Source organism: Equus przewalskii, chromosome 13, assembly GCF_037783145.1.
Source record: "Equus przewalskii isolate Varuska chromosome 13, EquPr2, whole genome shotgun sequence".
In the NCBI taxonomy this organism is placed as follows: Eukaryota; Metazoa; Chordata; class Mammalia; order Perissodactyla; family Equidae; genus Equus; species Equus przewalskii.
Genome location: NC_091843.1, coordinates 35,834,428 through 35,853,191, shown reverse-complemented (window position 1 = coordinate 35,853,191; position 18,764 = coordinate 35,834,428). Strand labels below are relative to the sequence as shown.

General features: G+C 43.9%; 1 protein-coding gene and 1 long non-coding RNA gene across 4 annotated transcripts in view; one reads left to right on the top strand and one right to left on the bottom strand.

Moving 5' to 3' along the window:
- NRG2 (neuregulin 2) overlaps nt 1–10,335 on the bottom strand; it is a 184,092-nt gene extending 173,757 nt beyond the window's left edge. For 2 of the 3 annotated variants that reach the window (XM_070570657.1, XM_070570658.1), the window contains exon 1: nt 9,399–10,290. In XM_070570657.1, the coding sequence (XP_070426758.1) occupies nt 9,399–10,107 (709 nt within the window). In that variant the 5' untranslated portion in view covers nt 10,108–10,290. Of the gene's footprint in view, nt 1–9,398 lie in introns of all 3 variants that reach the window. The other variant, XM_070570656.1, reaches the window with a different exon arrangement.
- Nucleotides 9,428–18,764, top strand: part of LOC139075299 (uncharacterized) — a 31,462-nt gene continuing 22,125 nt past the window's right edge. Inside the window, exons 1-2 of the long non-coding RNA XR_011525541.1 lie at nt 9,428–9,755; nt 13,196–13,260. This is a non-coding gene — a long non-coding RNA (uncharacterized lncRNA). The remainder of the gene's footprint in view (nt 9,756–13,195; nt 13,261–18,764) is intronic.

The following is an 18,764-nucleotide window of genomic DNA, read 5'->3' as shown; positions in this document are numbered from 1 at the left end:
CCTTTATCAAAATATCTGAAGACACTTTCCATGATTGTTCTAGTCCTTTAGTCTGGGCTATCATTTGAGGAATCTTGAAATTTGTCCAGTACAAAAGTGGTCAGTAGAGAAAGCAAAAGGACTCACTTCTCCCTTCTTACTTGGCAATAGCCAGCAATCAAATATTTACTTAACCATATTTTAAGTTACGGCCCCCAAAGATCTTAGAGTCGGGTGAAGGAGAAAAGAAGTTGACCCATCAAAAGATAATTAACAATGCATGGCATTAAGTGATAAATGTCATGTAAGTGATACAGGCCATAAATACTAAAACTCCAAGAATAAGAAAAAACGAAGAATACTTCTTGTGGTCAAGGATGTATGGCCAGCCCACACAGTACCTGAGGGGTAATAATAAATCAATATTTAGAGGAAGAAGCCAAAGCAAGGAGTCTTTGTCCTACAAACATTTAAGGAGCAAAGTTTCATACCTTCATCAGGTCCTACACGTCACTTAGTTAATTAATTAAAATTAAAGTAAAACCACACAAACTCCAAAAATACCAGTGGTTACATGTGCACCCCTGTACCCCTCTGACCCCGGGTGGCTACCAGATCCATTCCAACCCAGTAAAGAAAGAGAGTATGAACGAGGCATTGTGAACCCATCCCCAACACTGGAAACTCCCAAATCAAAGCAGGATGAGTCAGGGACCTGCTTTCTTTAGGGGGAAAAAAGGATGCTTTCAGCCATTTTCCAGGGACTTTCAGCAATTCCTCCTGATAATAATATAACATAAGATAAGACCTGCCAAAGTTAAAAAGCAGGCCTGGCATGACTCCAGAATTTGGACGCTTGGTTGACCCCACAAGCATGGTGAGATTTTGAAAGGGACACTTTGGAGTGTGTCTTAGACCTCCTGTTTGTGAAACAGAGAAAAGCAGTATCTGTCCGTGGGCTTCTTAAAAAATTGACCAACACAGACCCATGGACACATCAAGATTTGTTGCCTGCTTGGGACCTCCACAGGACCAGCATTCATACCCTGGATTCACATGGGCTTCCCCACAATGAGACCACACATCTAACCCATTCTTCTCATCACCACCTCCACTAGCCCAGGTCAGTGACTCTCAAGTTGAGATAAATAGGAACATGTGGGTGAAAAATATAGTTGTTGGTGAAAATGTCCCCCCTTGCCTGCTTCCAGTCCACTTCTAGAACTCAAAATTTTCACTTACTAGGCTTCCTGCTCACATTGGTCTAAATTAATAAGATTTTGCTAATAATTAACATTTATTGAGCAGGTGCTGTGCCAATCATTTTATATGCATTATCTCATTTAATACTCATAACAATCCTATTAAGTGCTATCATTATCCCCATTTTATAGGAAACTAAGACACAGAACGTAACTTGCCCAACGTCACCCAGGTGGAAAATGCAGAAGATGGTTTCCAAACCCAGGTCCATCTGGCTATAGAGCTAAATTCTTAGTCATTACACTATAGTCAGCAGACTTTTTTTTTTAAGGAAGGGCATTTAAGAAAAACTTTCAGCTAACACCATACTTAATAGTGAAAGTCTGAATGCTTTCCCCCATGACTAGGACAAGGATGTTCGTTCTCACCACTCTTATTCAATACTGTACTTGGCAGTCCTAGCTAGTGTAATAAAGCAAGAAAAAGAAATAAAGGCAAACAGATTAGAAAGGAAAAAGTAAAACTGTCTTTTTGAGGCTGGTCCGGTGGCGCAGTGGTTAAGTGCACACATTCCACCTCAGTGGCCCGGGGTTCGCTGGTTCAGATCCCGGGTGCGGACACGGCACCACTTGGCAAGCCATGCTGTGGTAGGCGTCCCCCATATAAAGTAGAGGAAGATGGGCATGGATGTTAGCTCAGGGCCAGTCTTCCTCAGTGAAAAGAGGAGGATTGGTAGCAGTTAGCTCAGGGTTAATCTTCCTCAAAATAAATAAATAAATAAAATAAAACTGTCTTTTTTTTTTTTGACTGATAACACAGTCACATACATGGGAAAAATGCTAAGAAATTTGCCAAAAAAAATTACTAGAACTAATAAATGTACTTATTAAGGTCATGGGATACAAAGTCAATATTTTAAGAACTGTCTTTCTATATACTAGCAATGAATAACTGGAAAACAAAATTAATCAAAAATACCATTTACCAATAGCATCCAGAAAACATGAAATACTTAGCAGTAAATTAGACCACTGCTAACTACAAAACATTAGTGAGTTGCTTTTAACCTGAGTCTTCAAATACTGCTTACATAATTACAAATAAACTCATCAGCCCAACATTCAACATGGGTGAAAATATCACCCTAATCTACCTCTCCAGACTCCTTGCTCATTTGTCCCTTTCATGCTGGTTCTTTTGTATACCACGAACACGCCCCTCTGCCACTGAGAATGCTGTTCTCTCTGCTTGGAATTGATTTAATCAATCCATTCATCTCTCTCTATCCCTAAACCAGCCCCACGTCGTCTATTGCTATTAGAATCCCATCTCAAACTACTTCTCCAAGAAACTTTCTTCAATTTTCTAACCAGATACGATCTTTCCTTTGTGACCTTTCCCCTCCTCCCGAAAGCACTATGTTGGTATATCTCATGGCATTTATCATATTCGAGATTGAATTACTGTTACACCTTTGTACTTCTAGATTGTAAGCTCCTTGATGACAGGGACTGTGTCTGCTGCAACTCCCCCAGAGTACCTAGTTCTTTACACAGAGCACATATTCAAATATTCGTTGAAGCAAACATTTAAAAGATGGGATTGAAAGAAAGCGCTTTTAGTAATACAACCTCTGGGATGCCAAATTGCATCACTGTCACAATCGAACTAATGATGCCCTGACTTCCCCATGGGTTGGACCAGGTATTTAGCCATGTGGTGACCTTCCTTTCATTCAGTTCTGAGGAATGTTAGCTCAGCTTGGCTTCTGTTAGTTGGACCAATATCAAGATCAAGACCTAGTAAAACATCCCAGCCTAAAGGACAAAGACAGATCCTTAGTCTGTACAAACAGATCAGGGAGGGAAAGAGGAGGAGGAAGCCAACATCCTCAGCACTGGGCAGGAAATCTGTGAAGGAAAAAGAGAACTATTAAGGATTCCGTTTCTGAAGAGAATGAAAAGTAACCTGAATATGACATCTTGGGGGGCTGTGTTGCTAGTAGAATACAGAAACCCTCTAGGATGCCTGTGCCTCTGCCACTCTAGAAACATCTGCAAGGGTAAATGAAATGTCAACCACCTCTAGCCCCACCCCAGGAGGCAAGCAGCACAATCAGGTCCAGAGCAGAGGCAGGAGAAGAGCTAACAGACTCTGTCCCAGGGAAGGCCCCTGGAGAGGCCATTTGGAGCTCACTGCATGTACCAAGAGGGAAGGGAATGCTACTGTAGAACACAGCTCCTATGCCACACTCTGCCAGCAGCAACGAGCCAGAGAAAGAAGGCCCCTTAACCTAACCTCATTTCATAATTATCAAAAACATCACAGCTGATTAGCAAAAAATGATCTCAGTCAGTGTGAATCTCTGTCTTTTGACCCCAGATCGGCGAAATCTTCCCAGCTCTTTGCCTGGTACAGCACGTCCTCTTTCATGTCATCCTAATGCCTTTTAATCATCCTCCAGGGTTGCTTCAGTTCCTACAGCCTTACATGGAGCTCTAGTTCACCATGATTCATCTGTGTGTGTTGTTGTTTTTAAAGCAGTCTACAGAGATTTCACATAAGATAGTCATTTTTTCAAACTGGTCATAATTTAGCACTTCCAGTGGTCAATTCGTCTACTTTCCCCAGTTCTCTAGAGAGGTCCCTATATCATCTCTTGAAATTCATAAACTGGACTTATTTCTATGTACAAATTCCAATAAGTAGGTAGGAGGGGACGGTTAATTCACTAGAAGCAAGTAAGACAAAAATCCCCATTTCACATACATCCATCCAAACTCAAAATTTGGAGGTAAATTTCTTTTAATTTTGATGTAAATGATACTAAGAATACTTCAGACCTTGAAAAGAAAGACCCAAGAACAGATTGTTGAAGACTGCACGGAGGAGACTTCACTGATATTGACATCATCATTCCTTTTCCAAATCGATGCTCAGAATTGCCAAATGCCACTAAGCCAACAGGATTAAGAGGGTTAAGACTTCCTAGTGTAGATTTGCATATTTGCTTTTTTCCTGCTTGTCCAAATGCCAATTCCCTGATCCTCTGAAATGTTAACACTATGTTCAAGTCACTTACCTAAAACGTACTTCAAAATAGTATTTGAGCGGCTCATTCCCCCTGGAGTTGTACCGGCTGTACATAAAATTGTCAAAATCAAACTCTTCATCAGCAACTGGGGTCTTTGGCTTCTAAATGAAAATCAAAGCAATCAGGCACTGTGGAGTCTTCTTTTTCCATATATGGAATCACGTGATTTCCCACATGGCTGCTACTGTGAGATTACCAAGAGTGTGAAACAGCAGGATCTGCTGTATGGACAGAGCTTCAGCCCTACAGCTCAGTGACAAACCTCTGATTCTTTCCTTTGAGCATCCCAAGTAAGACCCACTCACAAAACTCATTGTCATAGAAAACTTCTTAGCAGCAAAGTATTTAACAAATAAGTTGAGGGGCCGGCCCGGTGGCACAGCAGTTAAGTGCACACATTCTGCTTCGGCGGCTTGGGGATTGCTGGTTTGGATCCCAGGTGCGGACATGGCACCGCTTGGCAGGCCATGCTGGGGTAGGCGTCCCACGTATAAAGTGGAGGAAGATGGGCACGGAGGTTAGCTCAGGGCCAGTCTTCCTCAGCAAAAAGAGGAGGATTGGCAGCAGATGTTAGCTCAGGGCTAATCTTCCTCAAAAAAAATTAAAATAAATAAATAAATAAGTTGATATTTACATTCCTGACCCTACGGTTATATTTGTGAGGTAGGGTCCTCATTAAGATCTTGGGTTAGGTTAAAAAGAATATGTATTACTTGGGAAGAAGCTACTGTAAAACTGACTAAATGGCAAAATTAACATTCTCCATCTATTAAGAGAAAAATGACAACTTTGAAAAACATTTTGCTTTCAGAGAAATACATATTTCAAGAATATGTTCTTTTACAGTTGCCTTAGAGCTGGGTAGCTGAGGACAGGGGTGCAAGGGAGGCTTTTCACCAGATATTCTTATGCACTTTCTGAATTTTGAGCCAGATAAATGTGTTACACATTCAAAAACATAAATCCGACTTTATAAAGAAAAAACTAACTTGGCGTATTCGCAACTAGGAAATAAATTAAAATGTCCTGGATAATAAAAGATGGTAAAGAGGATTGGGACCAAGAGGAAGTTAGCCACCTAGTTAGTTAATATACCACTCTCTCTAGCTCCCAAATCATTTGTTAATTCAAACTGATAGTTGTTTTGTTTAAACATGGGGGTGGGGGAGTGGTAATCTACCCTTTAAAAAAAAGGAGCCTCTTCTTCAGCAAGACCTTTATTCTCCACTGCTCAAATCCCATTAACACTAATCAGCACAATGATTAAGCACATTGTGGTTAAGTACTCTAGTTGATAAAGACTCCTTTGGAAAAAAGGTTCCCATAGCGACAGGTAAAGGCTATGTCAAACTCAGCTTTTCAGCACAGGACTTGGTGTCACAGATCAGAGAGTTAAGATTGGTTTAGAATTAATCTGGAGGCTTGCTTTTTTAACTTCACTTGACTTCATCCATTCAAAAGACACTTACAAGAGTCCTCTATAAACCAGGCACAGTACCAAACACGGGAGGGCAGAAGAACCAGGTGAAAGAAGACCTGAAAGATAAGATATGGTTCTTGCCCCCACAAATAGGAGTCTGCTGAGGAAAGCAGCCACTGAAAGAAATAATGACATTAGGAGGATAATTCTACCCCTAAATCTATAACGAAGCCTTGTCCTCACCACTAGGACTGGTCAGTTTCTAATCTAGTTTCACTTTCCCATCTTCAAGCTGCAGCACAGCTGGGTTTCCAGCTGGCTGGGGAAGAAAAGCTTCTTTAAATAAACAGCATTTTAAAAATATGCAGTCACTTTTGCTATAGTACTGAATTTTGTGAAACGCCTTCCTCTAAGATGTGAATCTGGGTGCCAAATTAATTAAAAACTATCCTAAAGAATGTAAAGTCCCCCAGGAATACACCCTTTCCATCTTTAAAGTACACCATACACTGGAAGAAAACTGCAAATCAGAAAGTCCCAAAGGAAGAATGATTTTTCTTTTTTTTTTTTAATGCTATCTACTGTATCTATTCAATAAGGAAACAGTTGAAAAACACATATATAGGAAAGCAATAAGATAGGGTGTGATTAGACCAAAATATCTGCAACCATCATTAAAAATGCAGGACTATTTGCAGAACCGGATGCTTCTATGGCATTGTACAGAGTTGCTAATCTCTAAGAGTCCTTTCTAACTCCTTTTCCTCTCCTTTCCACGGAAGGCACAGAAAACACTCCATAAACACAATCTTCGGAGAAATGCAAAGATTTTACTCAACTCTTTACCACCAGAGGTAGTAATTTTGGGTGGATAATACATGTTAGATCTATAAAAATGCCCCTCTGGCAGATATTGCTATTTCAGCAAGACTTCACAGGTTTCAAACCGACATTCCATAGTTGTGTTGAAATTAGCCATTTATGAGGACCTTTTAGAAGGGGTGCAGTATGACCCCTGCAGTGATGTCACTAAGGAACATGCTAACTTTTAAGCAAAGTATATCCCTCTATATGGTCCTAAAGTCCTGGCCCACCAAAACACAGCTTTCTAGTTGATCTCCCCAAGAACCACACCTCTCAGAACTCAGACACACTCAGAGTTGAAACTGGCTAAACAAAGTAACAATTCAACCACAGTTGCTCAACATAACTGCCATGATGACAGTTTCCAAGTGCCAGTTTCCCTATTTTGCAATGGGCAAATCTGCTCCAAGGAGAAAATGTTCCCAATGACCCTGTGTCCCAGAGGGCTTTCTTTACAGATAGAGAACAGAAAATGAATTTGTTGGTTATTTCCTGCTGAGCACAAGGAAGGTGTTGTGGTTAGTTAGGATGATATTGTTTCCTTATTTAATATACCATTACCAGTGCATGTTTTCTCTAGCCACAGAGTAGAAAATAAGAAAATGCAGTTTATGCTCTTTTGTCATATTATCACCACTTCCAAAAGTTTCCCCCTCACAAAGATGTCCTTTCATTTCTAAACCCCTTATATCAAGCCCCCCACACTGGCACATATCTATATACTATCAATTCAAAGATTTTTGCATTCCAAAATGTTTACTTCCATCCACATTCCTGTTCCTTGATAATGTGGGATGTGTGAGGGCCTTCTCTTTAGCCGTGACTGCAGTCCTAAATTTATCTTTTTGAGGACTGTACTACACATGCTATTTTAATAATATGAGACGACCAGAACCTAAAACCAGACTATATTTCTGACCCCCAAATCTTTCATGATCTCCACATTCAACTATTAAACTCTTAAACGCTCACTAAAACAAACAAGGTATAATAGATGGGGGGGGAGGGGAAAAAGAGGAGGAGGAGGAGAGGGGATTATCTGACAATGAGAGTGGGTCTCAATGGACCAGACTAGGGATTATGTGGCGATGTGTACTGTGCATATTCAGGAGTAACTCACCGAAAACCAAAACAGACGCTGTCCTTGGACAAGGTTCAATCAATGTTTTTACTATCTATTTCTCTCTGCACAATACAGTTCCACAGCTCCCCAAGGGATCTCAGATAAAATACGTAATAGAATAAAAAATTAGAAATTCTTAACTGGTCTCAGCTTGTCACCATAAAACATTTCAGAGCATAAAACCAACATTAAAGAGCAGTCAACAATACTCCTTGGAACGATGTCAGAGAGAGAAACTGCTGTTATCACAAAGTTTTTGCCCTCCTTATTAAGACACTGCAGGATTCTTCTGATTAAAATGATCACAGCTTAACATTATGCCTAGATATACTCCCACCATTAAACTAAAATTTGTCTCTTGAAGGACAGGGGTCAGGGGGAGGTAGGAGAAGGGAAGCTTCCAAAAATCAAAGGCATTGATCTAGAAAGATGAGGGCAGCAAAACTTCCCATGAGCGGTTACACATTCTTTTCTACTCAAAGCCTGTCTACACTACTCAAAGCCTGTCTACACTACCTAGAATCAGTTGGTAAACCGGTAAACACACCAACTTCTGTGATAGTCGAGGACATCAGACACAATTCAGTGATTACACGGCTCAGAGTCACACCATGAGCACCAAATTCAGCCTTAGTTGGAACAAAATGAAACCCCAATATGAATAAGCACGACAAGCTAAACCAAATACTTCAGTATGGGGACAATTTCGTTTGAAATATCTTACTGAGAAGTAAGCACCGGATTCAGGGACAAGAAGAATAAACTCAAACTGACATTTTGACTTTTGACGTGGGAGACCTCCATTCCCAGCTGCACAGATCTACAGATTTCAGCGTTTTGTTTCTAATCACCTGCATTTCCGTGCAGCACTCAACATCATGAAGATGAGAGATGCAGTCAATCCGTCCTGCCAGTAAGATGTCAGAGCTGAACTTACAGCATTCAGCAGAAGTAAGTTACTCTGTTTCATAGTCATCACAATCAACAGACCTAGTAAGATCTCCCAGAAACAGCCCAAAGAGGTGTCTGCTTGCTAGCCCCGGAGGTTAAGAGAAGACTGTGCTGCCCGCTTAGCAAAGACAGGCAATCACCGTGGAGAAAAAATCCCAGCCACATGGAGGACGGAAAACAGTAGCAGAAAAAGTCCAACTCTGCCTGCGCCAGCGGTGTGGATGAGCATAGCTGGGAGCCCAAGAGAGGAAGGAGGGGGCGGGGGCCATTATTCCCCAGGAGAACTTGTGAGCGGAGGCCTTCACAGCCTGGGAGTCTGCCCAGCTGCTTCTGCAGACCCTGCCAGCCTGGGCAAGGCAGGCCCGCGGGAGCAGAGCGGGCAAGGCCTCCGAGGGTCACTCCTGACTCACTGAGCCTCGGGCCAGCACCACCCGGACCTCTTCGTTTTTCCTGCCGCTACTGGGCTATGATGGCAGCCTTCCAGCCCCACATGCCATACATCAGCCGCAGATCCCTGCTGGCACAGGCTGGCGCCTCCCGCCGCCCCCCACCCCTGGCACACTTTGATGCTGATCCTCCTTCTCCCCAACGCCAACCCCCTCACTCAGCCGTGCCAGGTGCCCTGCCCAGGGGCGCCCCCCCCTCCCCCCAGCGGCCAGGCGCTGCCAGGCCTGGGCACCTGCAGCACCTCCCCGCCCCACCCCCATTCTCCACTACCTCGCCCCTCCCCCCTTTCTCTCTAGCAGAGGGAGGGGGCGACTCACCGCAGTCAGTGCACAGGATCTTGCCCACCTCTTTCTTGAGGTTTTTGCCGTTGGTATCGAGGGGTGCAAAGGCCGTCTTAAAGACTAAGGGCTGCTCCGTGGGTTCCAGGAAAAAGATGTAGCGCTGGTTCCTTTCAAGCGGCGCGCAGGAGCCCACGCTGATCACCTGCTCGCGCTGCAGCCCCCCGCTCCGGAGCGGCCACTTGTCCAGCACCTTCACCAGCGCCACCCGACCCGAGGCGGGCGGCTCGCGGGTGCTGTTGGAGCTGGAGCCGCCGGCTGGGGCCAGCCCCTGTACCTTGCCCTCCACCACCACGGGTGCCTTGTACGCCTGGTCCTGCACCGACTTGAGGCTAGGCGAGTAGCAGGCGAGCGACACACCGAAGAGCAGCATGGAGAAGCCGGGGGCCGGGTCGCGCCTCATGCCGCCGGCGGCTGCGGCTCGCGAGCGGGCGGCGGCTCTCCGGGCTGCGGGGCTGCGGGGCTGCGGCTGTTGCGGCGGCCGCGGCTCTGGGGGCGCAGCGGGACGGGAGATGCTGCTGTTGCTGCTCCTGCTGCTGCTGCTCTCGCTGCTGCTGCTGCTCCTCTCGCTGCTGCTGCTGCTGCTGCTGCTGCTGCTGCTGCTGCTGCTGCTGCTGTCGCTGTAGCTGCTGCACGGAGCCTTCTCCAGTGGCGGCGGCGACAGCGCTGAGCAGCAAACCTGCCGCATCTGGCCAGGCCATTTGGGGGGCTCCGCCGCTCCGCCGCCGCCGCCTTGGGAGGGGAAACAGCCCGCTGGAAAACCGGAAACAGCGTAACGTTAGCGCCTCGAAGCCCTCCACCCGCAGTCCAGGGAGGTGGCCCAGCCAGGGCAGGGGGCAGGCGGCAAGTGGGCCGCGATGCGCAGCGCGGCGGCGCGCAGCGCTCCCACCCCGGGCGCCTGGACCTGGAGGAGGATGCGGAGGATGGGACGCCCGCCCACTTGCTCTCTCGCGCCCCCTCTACCCCCGGACCGAGTGAGGAGCGCGGCTTCTGCAGGGGAAGCTTGGGACTGCACTGCTCTAGTACCCAGCTTCAGGGCCCGCAGGGGCGCGGGAGGAATCGCGCTACCCTTTGCTCTTGGGATTTATCGGCATGACAGTGGGGTAGTGCGTGACGAGAGGGCGGAGTAGAAAACGGATTCTGGCACTGTCCTATGAACGTGGGAGTGGGACAAAGGGTGTGCCCTTGTCTTTGGCCGTCGGCTGTAGCAGCCAGGGAGATTGCCACTGCCGGGATGGTGGGCTAGCCTCCTACCTCCTGGATTGTCCCCTTCCCTGAGAGGACCCTAGAGGCCAGCCACTAATCGAGCCCACGTGCTCGTCCCTGCCACCACCTGGTGAGCACTGGCGATTCGAATTGAGGTCGGGGAGGATCCCAGCCCCGTCATTTTAGAAAGAGTTGGGGCCACATGGAGTCTTGTCTGGGCGTTAAGGACACCTAACCAGGGGTGGTGTTTGGCAGTCCCCAAGACTCTGGGCTTTCTGCAGCCGCCAGGCGGGACCACGCTGTACGCTATACATACAACCTCATTTTTAAAAAAGGCGCTCCCTGAGGGATGTGAGGGCTACTTGAGAGCCAACCTGAGATCCAGAGCCTGTCAGGGCCAGAGGCTTCTCCATAGGAAATGGTTTCTTTTTTAAAGTCAAGAGGCAGGAGAGTTTGGCAGTGGAACCAGCGTCTGATTTTGAAAAGCATGTTCAGTCCCTTCTCCTATCAGTAAGGATCCAGCCGGGGAGTTTTCAATACCCAGTTTGTATCCTTGAGGGAATGCTCAGGCATTCCACTGAGGTCTTGGAGAATTTTATCCCTGACTGGGCCTGGCAGGAAACTGGCCCAAGAATGTCTGATTTAGGATAGGACAGCTACTCTGGAAAGGAAGGAGGGAGCCAGACCTCAAACTTAACATATCCAAAGCCAACAGCATTATTTCTCCCACCTCTCTCCAAATTCCCTGTAATTATTAATGGCAGCATTTTATACTCAGCCACCAATCCATTCCAATAAATCCCTTAGTATCATCTTATTCTCCCTCATCTGATCAGTCACCAAGTCCTTTGGCTCTACCTTTTAAAACAGCTCCAATTTATCTAGCTCCTCTCCGGCTCTGCTGTGAATACCTTAGGTCCAGGTGCTCATCATCTCTCACCTGGGCTACTGCAAAGCCTCCTAAATGGACTCCACACCTTTCGCCTCATCACCCTCCTCCAGTCTTACCACTGCGAGAGTGATCGTTCTAAAAATAAAATTTAAATATGATCTGGCCATGCCACTGCACTCAGGAGTAAAGTCCAAACTCTTCAGCATGACTCTTCAAACGCTCCCTCTACCTAACCACCTCCCTGCTCTGGGAGCCAGCTACCTACCCTAGCAATCCTCAGCACATTGTGCTGTTTGCTGTGCTTCTGCACATGTCTCTTATGTCCAAGAAGCCTCATCTCCATCTTGTCCATCTGGAAAACTATTCTTTCCCCAAGGCCCACCTCAGCATTATACCTCAGCCCTCCCTACACATCCACCTCCATCCCCACGACCGTACTCATACACGATGGAATCAATCCATCCTCATCTGTGTTACCATGTTTCTCGTACATATTACTATTATGGCACTGACCTATACTGCACCTCAAGCAGCAGTTAATGGGTCTGCATTAGACCCATCAGATCAGATACCTTAACAGCAGGGACTATGTCTATTAGTCTTTAGATTGCTATCCAAAGAGCCATCCAACACTATGCCTGGCATAGAATAAAGATCAGCAAATCTTCACTGAAGGAAGAATGGGAGGAAGAAAAGAACTGAAAATCAGATTTCTTAAAGGCATCAAGCCAATCTTGTTAACCCCTGTAATGTCCCCCTTTTAATTTTCATAGATCACAGATCTCATATATCACAGAACATCTCTATAAGGAAAACTGCTAACTCCACCCTCTCATTTTTCAATAGAAGAAACAGTCCCGGGGAGGAGAAAGGACTTACTCAAGATCACACACAGCCAGAGCTGTATTCAGTACCCTGTTTGAGACCACAGTAGAGGTGAAGGGCTTGTGTTCTGGGGTCAAGCAGAGCTGGGTCTCAAACCAATTTTGTACCTTACTAACTATGGGATGAGTCTATTTTCCCCTCTAGGCCTTAATTTCCTCATCTGTATAATGGAGATAGTAATAGTGTTGACCTCATAAAGTTGTTTTTTGCTCATTATGTCTTTATTCAATAAATATCCAGTTGAATGGCTCCTCTGTGCCAAGCACCGAGGACCTGATACTGGTCACTGGGTATAGTATAGTGAACCAACCGGACACTGTCCTTGTTCTCCAAGCTCATAATCTAGTTTGGGAGACAACAGTAAACAAGTAGATGATTAGGTAACTAATTACTTATAGTGATGTGTGTCCTGAAGGAAAGAAACAGGATGAAATGATAGAGAATAATGGGAAAGGGAGAGGGTAGGTCTACTTGGATAAGGGAAAGCTTCTCTGAGGAGATAACATTTAGGCTGAGACTGAAAGGATTTGAAGGATGTGGATTATGTGAGATAATAAGAGTAAAGGGCTTAGAACAATGCCTGGTGCAGAGTAAGGGCCAAAATTAATGCTGAATATTACTGATATTTTACTTATACCAATGGTTCTAAGTCTAAGAGCTGTGAATCTCTAAGTGCTGTGTAGTTATTGCACACTACGACTTTCTGTATAATAAAAAATGCAATGCAATTTTTCAAGAGTAGATGCCATTGTGATGAATTAAAATACATATTCTCCCTCTTTTTTTCACACAGCCATTTTAAAGTATAACAAGACATTGTTACGTATGAAGACGAGTGAAGCAAGGTGAAGAAGAGTGGTAAGATATGCTACCATTTAGTCTTGTTTTAAAGAATAAATATGTAAAGATTTGTATAGCATAGATCACCTTTGAAAGGACATAGAAGAAACTGAAACAGTAGCTGGCTCTGGGAAGGACATTGGGTGACTGAAGAATGGTGTGCAAGAAGGATACTTTTCATGGTATTCCCTTTTGTACCTTGTGAATTTTGTATCAGGTTCATATACTACCTATTCAAAAAACAATTTCAAGACAAGATCCTCTAACTTTTTACTGTTGCTAAAATTTTTATCGTGTATTTTCTCAATCAAAAGCTACTTAAAATAGAACTATTATTATGTGGGATTCCTTGAAATTTTTTTGCCTTAAAATGAGATTCTCATGCTAAAAAGGGTTGGGAATTATTGCACTATAATTTTATCCTCTTTAGAATGCAAAGGTAAGTTTTGAGATCCCAACAATCTATCAGAATCCCTGTGGCCACAGGAGGTGGGGACTTAGGCAGAGACTTCTAAAGGGAAGAGAGGTACCTGTCCAGATTTCCACAAGGTGTGATGTGTATGAGGATAAACTTCCAGAATTAGCCTCAGCCGTTGAGTATAGAAGAGCAGAGTATTAGGTTTCCTAGGACAGGCCTCAATTCTATCTTGGCTTTTTCCTGGGGATCAAAGTGAATTAATATGCGTATCTTAGAAAATAAAGCTTGATATTCTGAACCTGCTAACTCTTCATCATAATTCAATAATTGATAATAAAAATAAGTACCGTTTATTAATGGCCTATTGTTGGTTAGGAGCTTCATGTTTATATTTCCATGCCTCAACAACTTTGCATTTTACAAATTGAAGAGACTTAACAGAGGTTTAATAACTTGCCCTAATGACAGGCAGAGTTGGGATTCCCATCCAGCCTTGCCCACTGCTGAAACACGCGCTGTGTGCGACCCCCACCACCATGTCTCTCTGAGCGAGAGGCGTCTCTCTGCCTTGCTTTCATTGTCATCTGAGAGGTCTCTAATCTCTCCAAACTACTTCCACCAATGTCAGACTACTGGAAACTTATAACACTGGAGAGCAAGCGGTATAAGCATTATTTTATAAAAAGATTAATAAAATTGAGACACTGAGAGGATTTAAGTGACTTTCCCAAGACACAAAGCTACTGATAGGGCCAAAATTTATCACAAACTCAAGTTCACACTTTTGGAGGTATTTTTTGTTTTCTTTTTTTTCTCTTTTCTTTCTTTCTTTCTTTCTTTTTTTTTTTTTTTGAGGAAGAGTGTCTCTGAGCTAACATCCGTGCCCATCTTCCTCTACTTTATATGCAGGACACCTGCCACAGCATGGCTTGATAAGTGGTGCGTAAGTCTGCACCCGGGATCCCAGGGGCTGCCAAAGCAGAGCACAAGACCTTAACAACTGCACCACCGGGCTGGCCCCACTTTTCTTTATTTCTTTATTTTTTCCACTTTATTGAGGCATAATTGACAAAATTGTGATATATTTAAAGTTTACAAGGTGATAATTTGATATACGTATACATTGTGAAAGGATTCCTACAATTGAGTTAATTAACACATCCATCACCTCATATATTTACCATTCGTTTTTTTGGTGAGAACACAAGTTCTACTCTCTTAGCAAATTTCAATCATACAATAATTGTTATCAACTATAGTCACCATGTTATACATTAGATCCTAAAAACTTATTCATTTTATAACTGAAAGTTTGTACCCTTTTACCAACCTCTCCCCCTTTCCGCACACCCCAGCCCTTGACAACCACCATTCTATTCTGTTTCTATGAGTCTGACTTTTTTTTAGAGTCCACATACAAATGATACCATGCAGTATTTGTCTTCCGCTGACTGGCTTATTTCACTTAGCATAATGCCCCCCAGATTCATCCACGTTGTTGCAAATGGCACGATTTCCTTCTTTTTTAAGGCTGAATAATATTCCATTATGTTATATTATATTATATTATATATATGTATCTGTATATATACACACATGCACACACACACACACCACATCTTTATCCATTCATTCATTGATGGACACAGTTTGTTTCCTTTCACAGAGGAAGACACAGAGACCATAGAGATTATTTGATTTGCTCAAGGTCATATAGCCGAGTTAGTGGCAGAAATAGTACTAATACCCTGACTCCTTGACTAGTGCTCTTTGGTCTATGTTTCAAAGTCCTGGCTTCACCCCTAGCAGGTTGGAATGTGAGCTTGGGGAAGTCACTTCACCTTTCTAAGCCCTAGTTTCCTCCCCCTTGGCTATTGTGAATAATGCTGCAATGAACATGGGCGTGCAGCTATCTCTTCAAGATAGTGATTTAATTTCTTTTGGATCAAGCTCACGCTTTTGAACAGAACCACACAGCAGTATGGAAGCCAGACCTGTTCACTATACCATGGCTCCCCACAAAGTTATGAAAAAACTAGTTCATGGTAGCAGTGGGCTGTGTCACTATATAATCATCACTGAGAACAAAAACAGAAGTAGACAGAATGGTATAGACATTCTGAATTCAGGATAGAACACCCACATGAAGAGCCTGGCTTCTTCTCCCAGATTCCCTCCCACACAAGATGGGCTTCCTCCAGCTTTAGCCAATTCAGTGGCCAGAAATGGTCACTGAACCAGGTGACACGACTTACTACATCCAGGAGAACTGGCTGGTTGAGGAGACGTATATGGCCTTTATGTGGTCACTGAGTCTCACGAATCAAGCCTAACACTTTGCAGGATGGTCTCATTTTCTAAAGAAAGACATTTTATAAACCTCTTTTTTCTCCTTTTGAGATCTGGTTTCTAAATTTGGCTTCCAGAGTCACTCTCAGGTTCTGTGTGGTTAATTTCTTTTCCTCCAAGGACTTTCAAACAAGGGACTAAATAGAAAACAGATATTGAGAATCTGAGAATATTAGCACCGAGAAGGACTTGAGCATCAATGTAGCCCGATGTCCTCCCTCCGCAGAGGAAGACATAGAGACCATAGGGATTATTTGATTTGCTGAAGGTCATACAGCCGAGTTAGTGGCAGAAACAGTACTAAAACCCTGACTCCTTGACTAGTGCTCCTTGGTCTGTGTTTCAAAATCCTGGCTCCACTCCTACCGGATTGGAATGTGAACTGGGGTAAGTCACTTCACCTTTCCAAGCCTTAGTTTCCTCCCTTAATAGGATAATAATATATCTACCTCTTAGGGATTTTGTGAGGATTCAGTGAGATAATTCACAAAAAATGCTTCACAGTATTTGGCACAGAGTAACTGGCTAACAGTGTGTGCAGTGGACTCAGACTGCCTACGTCTCAATTCCAGCTCTGCCACTTACTTAACTGATGTTTTGGCCTAGTTACTTAACTTCTCGGAGCCTTGGTTTCCTCAACTGCAAAATGGGTAAATTTTACCCATTACTCATTAAAATTGTTGCGAGTCTAAAATAAAATAATACATATAGCCCATTTAGAATAATGCTCAGCACATTAGCTATTATTAGTTTGACTAGAATAACCACTTTTACTATTTTAAGTAGCCATACTTTACCCCAAATTCAGCAGTTTTAAAACCACCCATTTCTATATGTTTTGAACTCGCTAAAATTCTTAAGAGTAGAGCCTGATGTTCTGCTTTATATTTTTTTTAAAAAGTCACATCATTGGTAGTCCCAGCTCCCGATCAAGAGAGGACATGATTCAATAATTTACAGCCTGGGGCTACATCAGGAGTCTGAGGGCCTCCACTCTCCAATTTGCTGAAAAGGGCAGCAGTCCCTCTGTCTGAGTTGTTCCATCTGGGAGAATAATACTTATTTCTTTGTAAAGTGCTTTGAGACCTTCGGATGAAAAGTGCTATGTGAGCACAAATTATTATCTCTTTTCCAGATATCACTTTTAGATTCAAATCCAGGAGCTCCCTAAAATAGAGCACAGCAGAAGTACAGTCTGGACATAGATGTATCTGTCCTGTATTATCACAATCAGATAATACATTTGTGCTTTACACCATCATTAGTTTTCTTTTACATGTCATAGTACATCTAATTTGGACTGAGAAAAAAATATGTCCTCAAGCTGAATGTTTTTGCTGTTTAACATTCAAATATTTTCCTCCCTCTGTTTTCCTGATTTGTGTATTTGGAATCCTCTCCTGAGGTCAACAGGAACTCTGAGGTTGATTCAACTCTGGGGGCGTGAAGCAGGATGAGAAGAAATTGCTATTCTCTTATTCCCAAATCCTCAGGCTAGTGTACCTTTGAGTGTCCAATTCAACCTTGTTTCTACCTCATAAATTCCAGTTCACGTGCATTCTTTTTCATTTACTTCTTAGACACTTCCAATATCAGCCAAGGTCAGAAATTTTAAGACTTTACTTTTCCTGAGTTTTCTTTACAATTCATAAATTTATTCATTCTACCAAAAAGCATTTACTGAAAACCTACGATGCATACTGACCAAGATGCTACAGAAATAATAGCCATGGTTCCTGCCAGAGCTAAAATCTGGGCAAAATTAGAGTCAGGAGCTCTTATCTGTTGGCTAGCACCTGCCCTGGACCCCCTCCCACCCCATCCCCACACTTTTCTCCTTTAATGTCATCCCTTCCCTTTGTCTCTCAGGCTCAGTGCCCCACTGTTCTCTCAGCTCTCCCGATTCTGAGGGCAGAGAGTATGCTCTGCAAATGCTAGATCCTCAATGTTTGCTGAACATGACAAACTCAATCACACTAGGGGATTAGTATCTATGAAAGCCTAATGCGTAACTCCTTAAATTATGCCTTAGTTTCTAAAACATTCCATATTATGCATTCCAAAATGAATTTATTTTTTCCAAAACTGTTTTTATTCATTTTTTCTTCTCCCCCAACCCCCCCAGTACATCATTGTATATTCTATTTGTATGTCCTTCTGGCTCTGCTATGTGGGATGCCACCTCAGCATTGGTTGATGAGTAGTGTTAGGTCCGTGCCCAGGATCCAACCAGTGAAACCCTGGGCCACTGAAACCAAGCACACAGAGATAACCACTCAGCCACAGGGCAGCCCCTTACTCTTTCTTTTAAGAAGTCTAGGGGCTGGCCTGGTGGTGCAGCGGTTAAGTTCGCACGTTCCTCTTCTCAGTGGCCTGGGGTTTGCCGGTTCGGGTCCCAGGTGTGGACATGGCATTGCCTGGCAAAAGCCATGCTGTGGTAGGCGTCCCACGTATAAAGTAGAGGAAGATGGGCATGGATGTTGGCTCAGGGCCGGTCTTCCTCAGCAAAAAGAGGAGGATTGGCAGTGGTTAGCTCAGGGCTAATCGTCTCTCAAAAAAAGAAAAATCTATTTGAGGGGCTGGCCCCATGGCTGAGTGGTTAAGTTCATGAGCTCTGCGTCAGCGGCTCAGGGTTCATCATTCCAATCCTGGGCACAGACCAAGCACCGCTCATCAAGCCATGCTATGGCAGCATCCCACACAGCAGAACTAGAATGACCTACAACTAGAATATACAACTAGGGCTTTAGGGAGG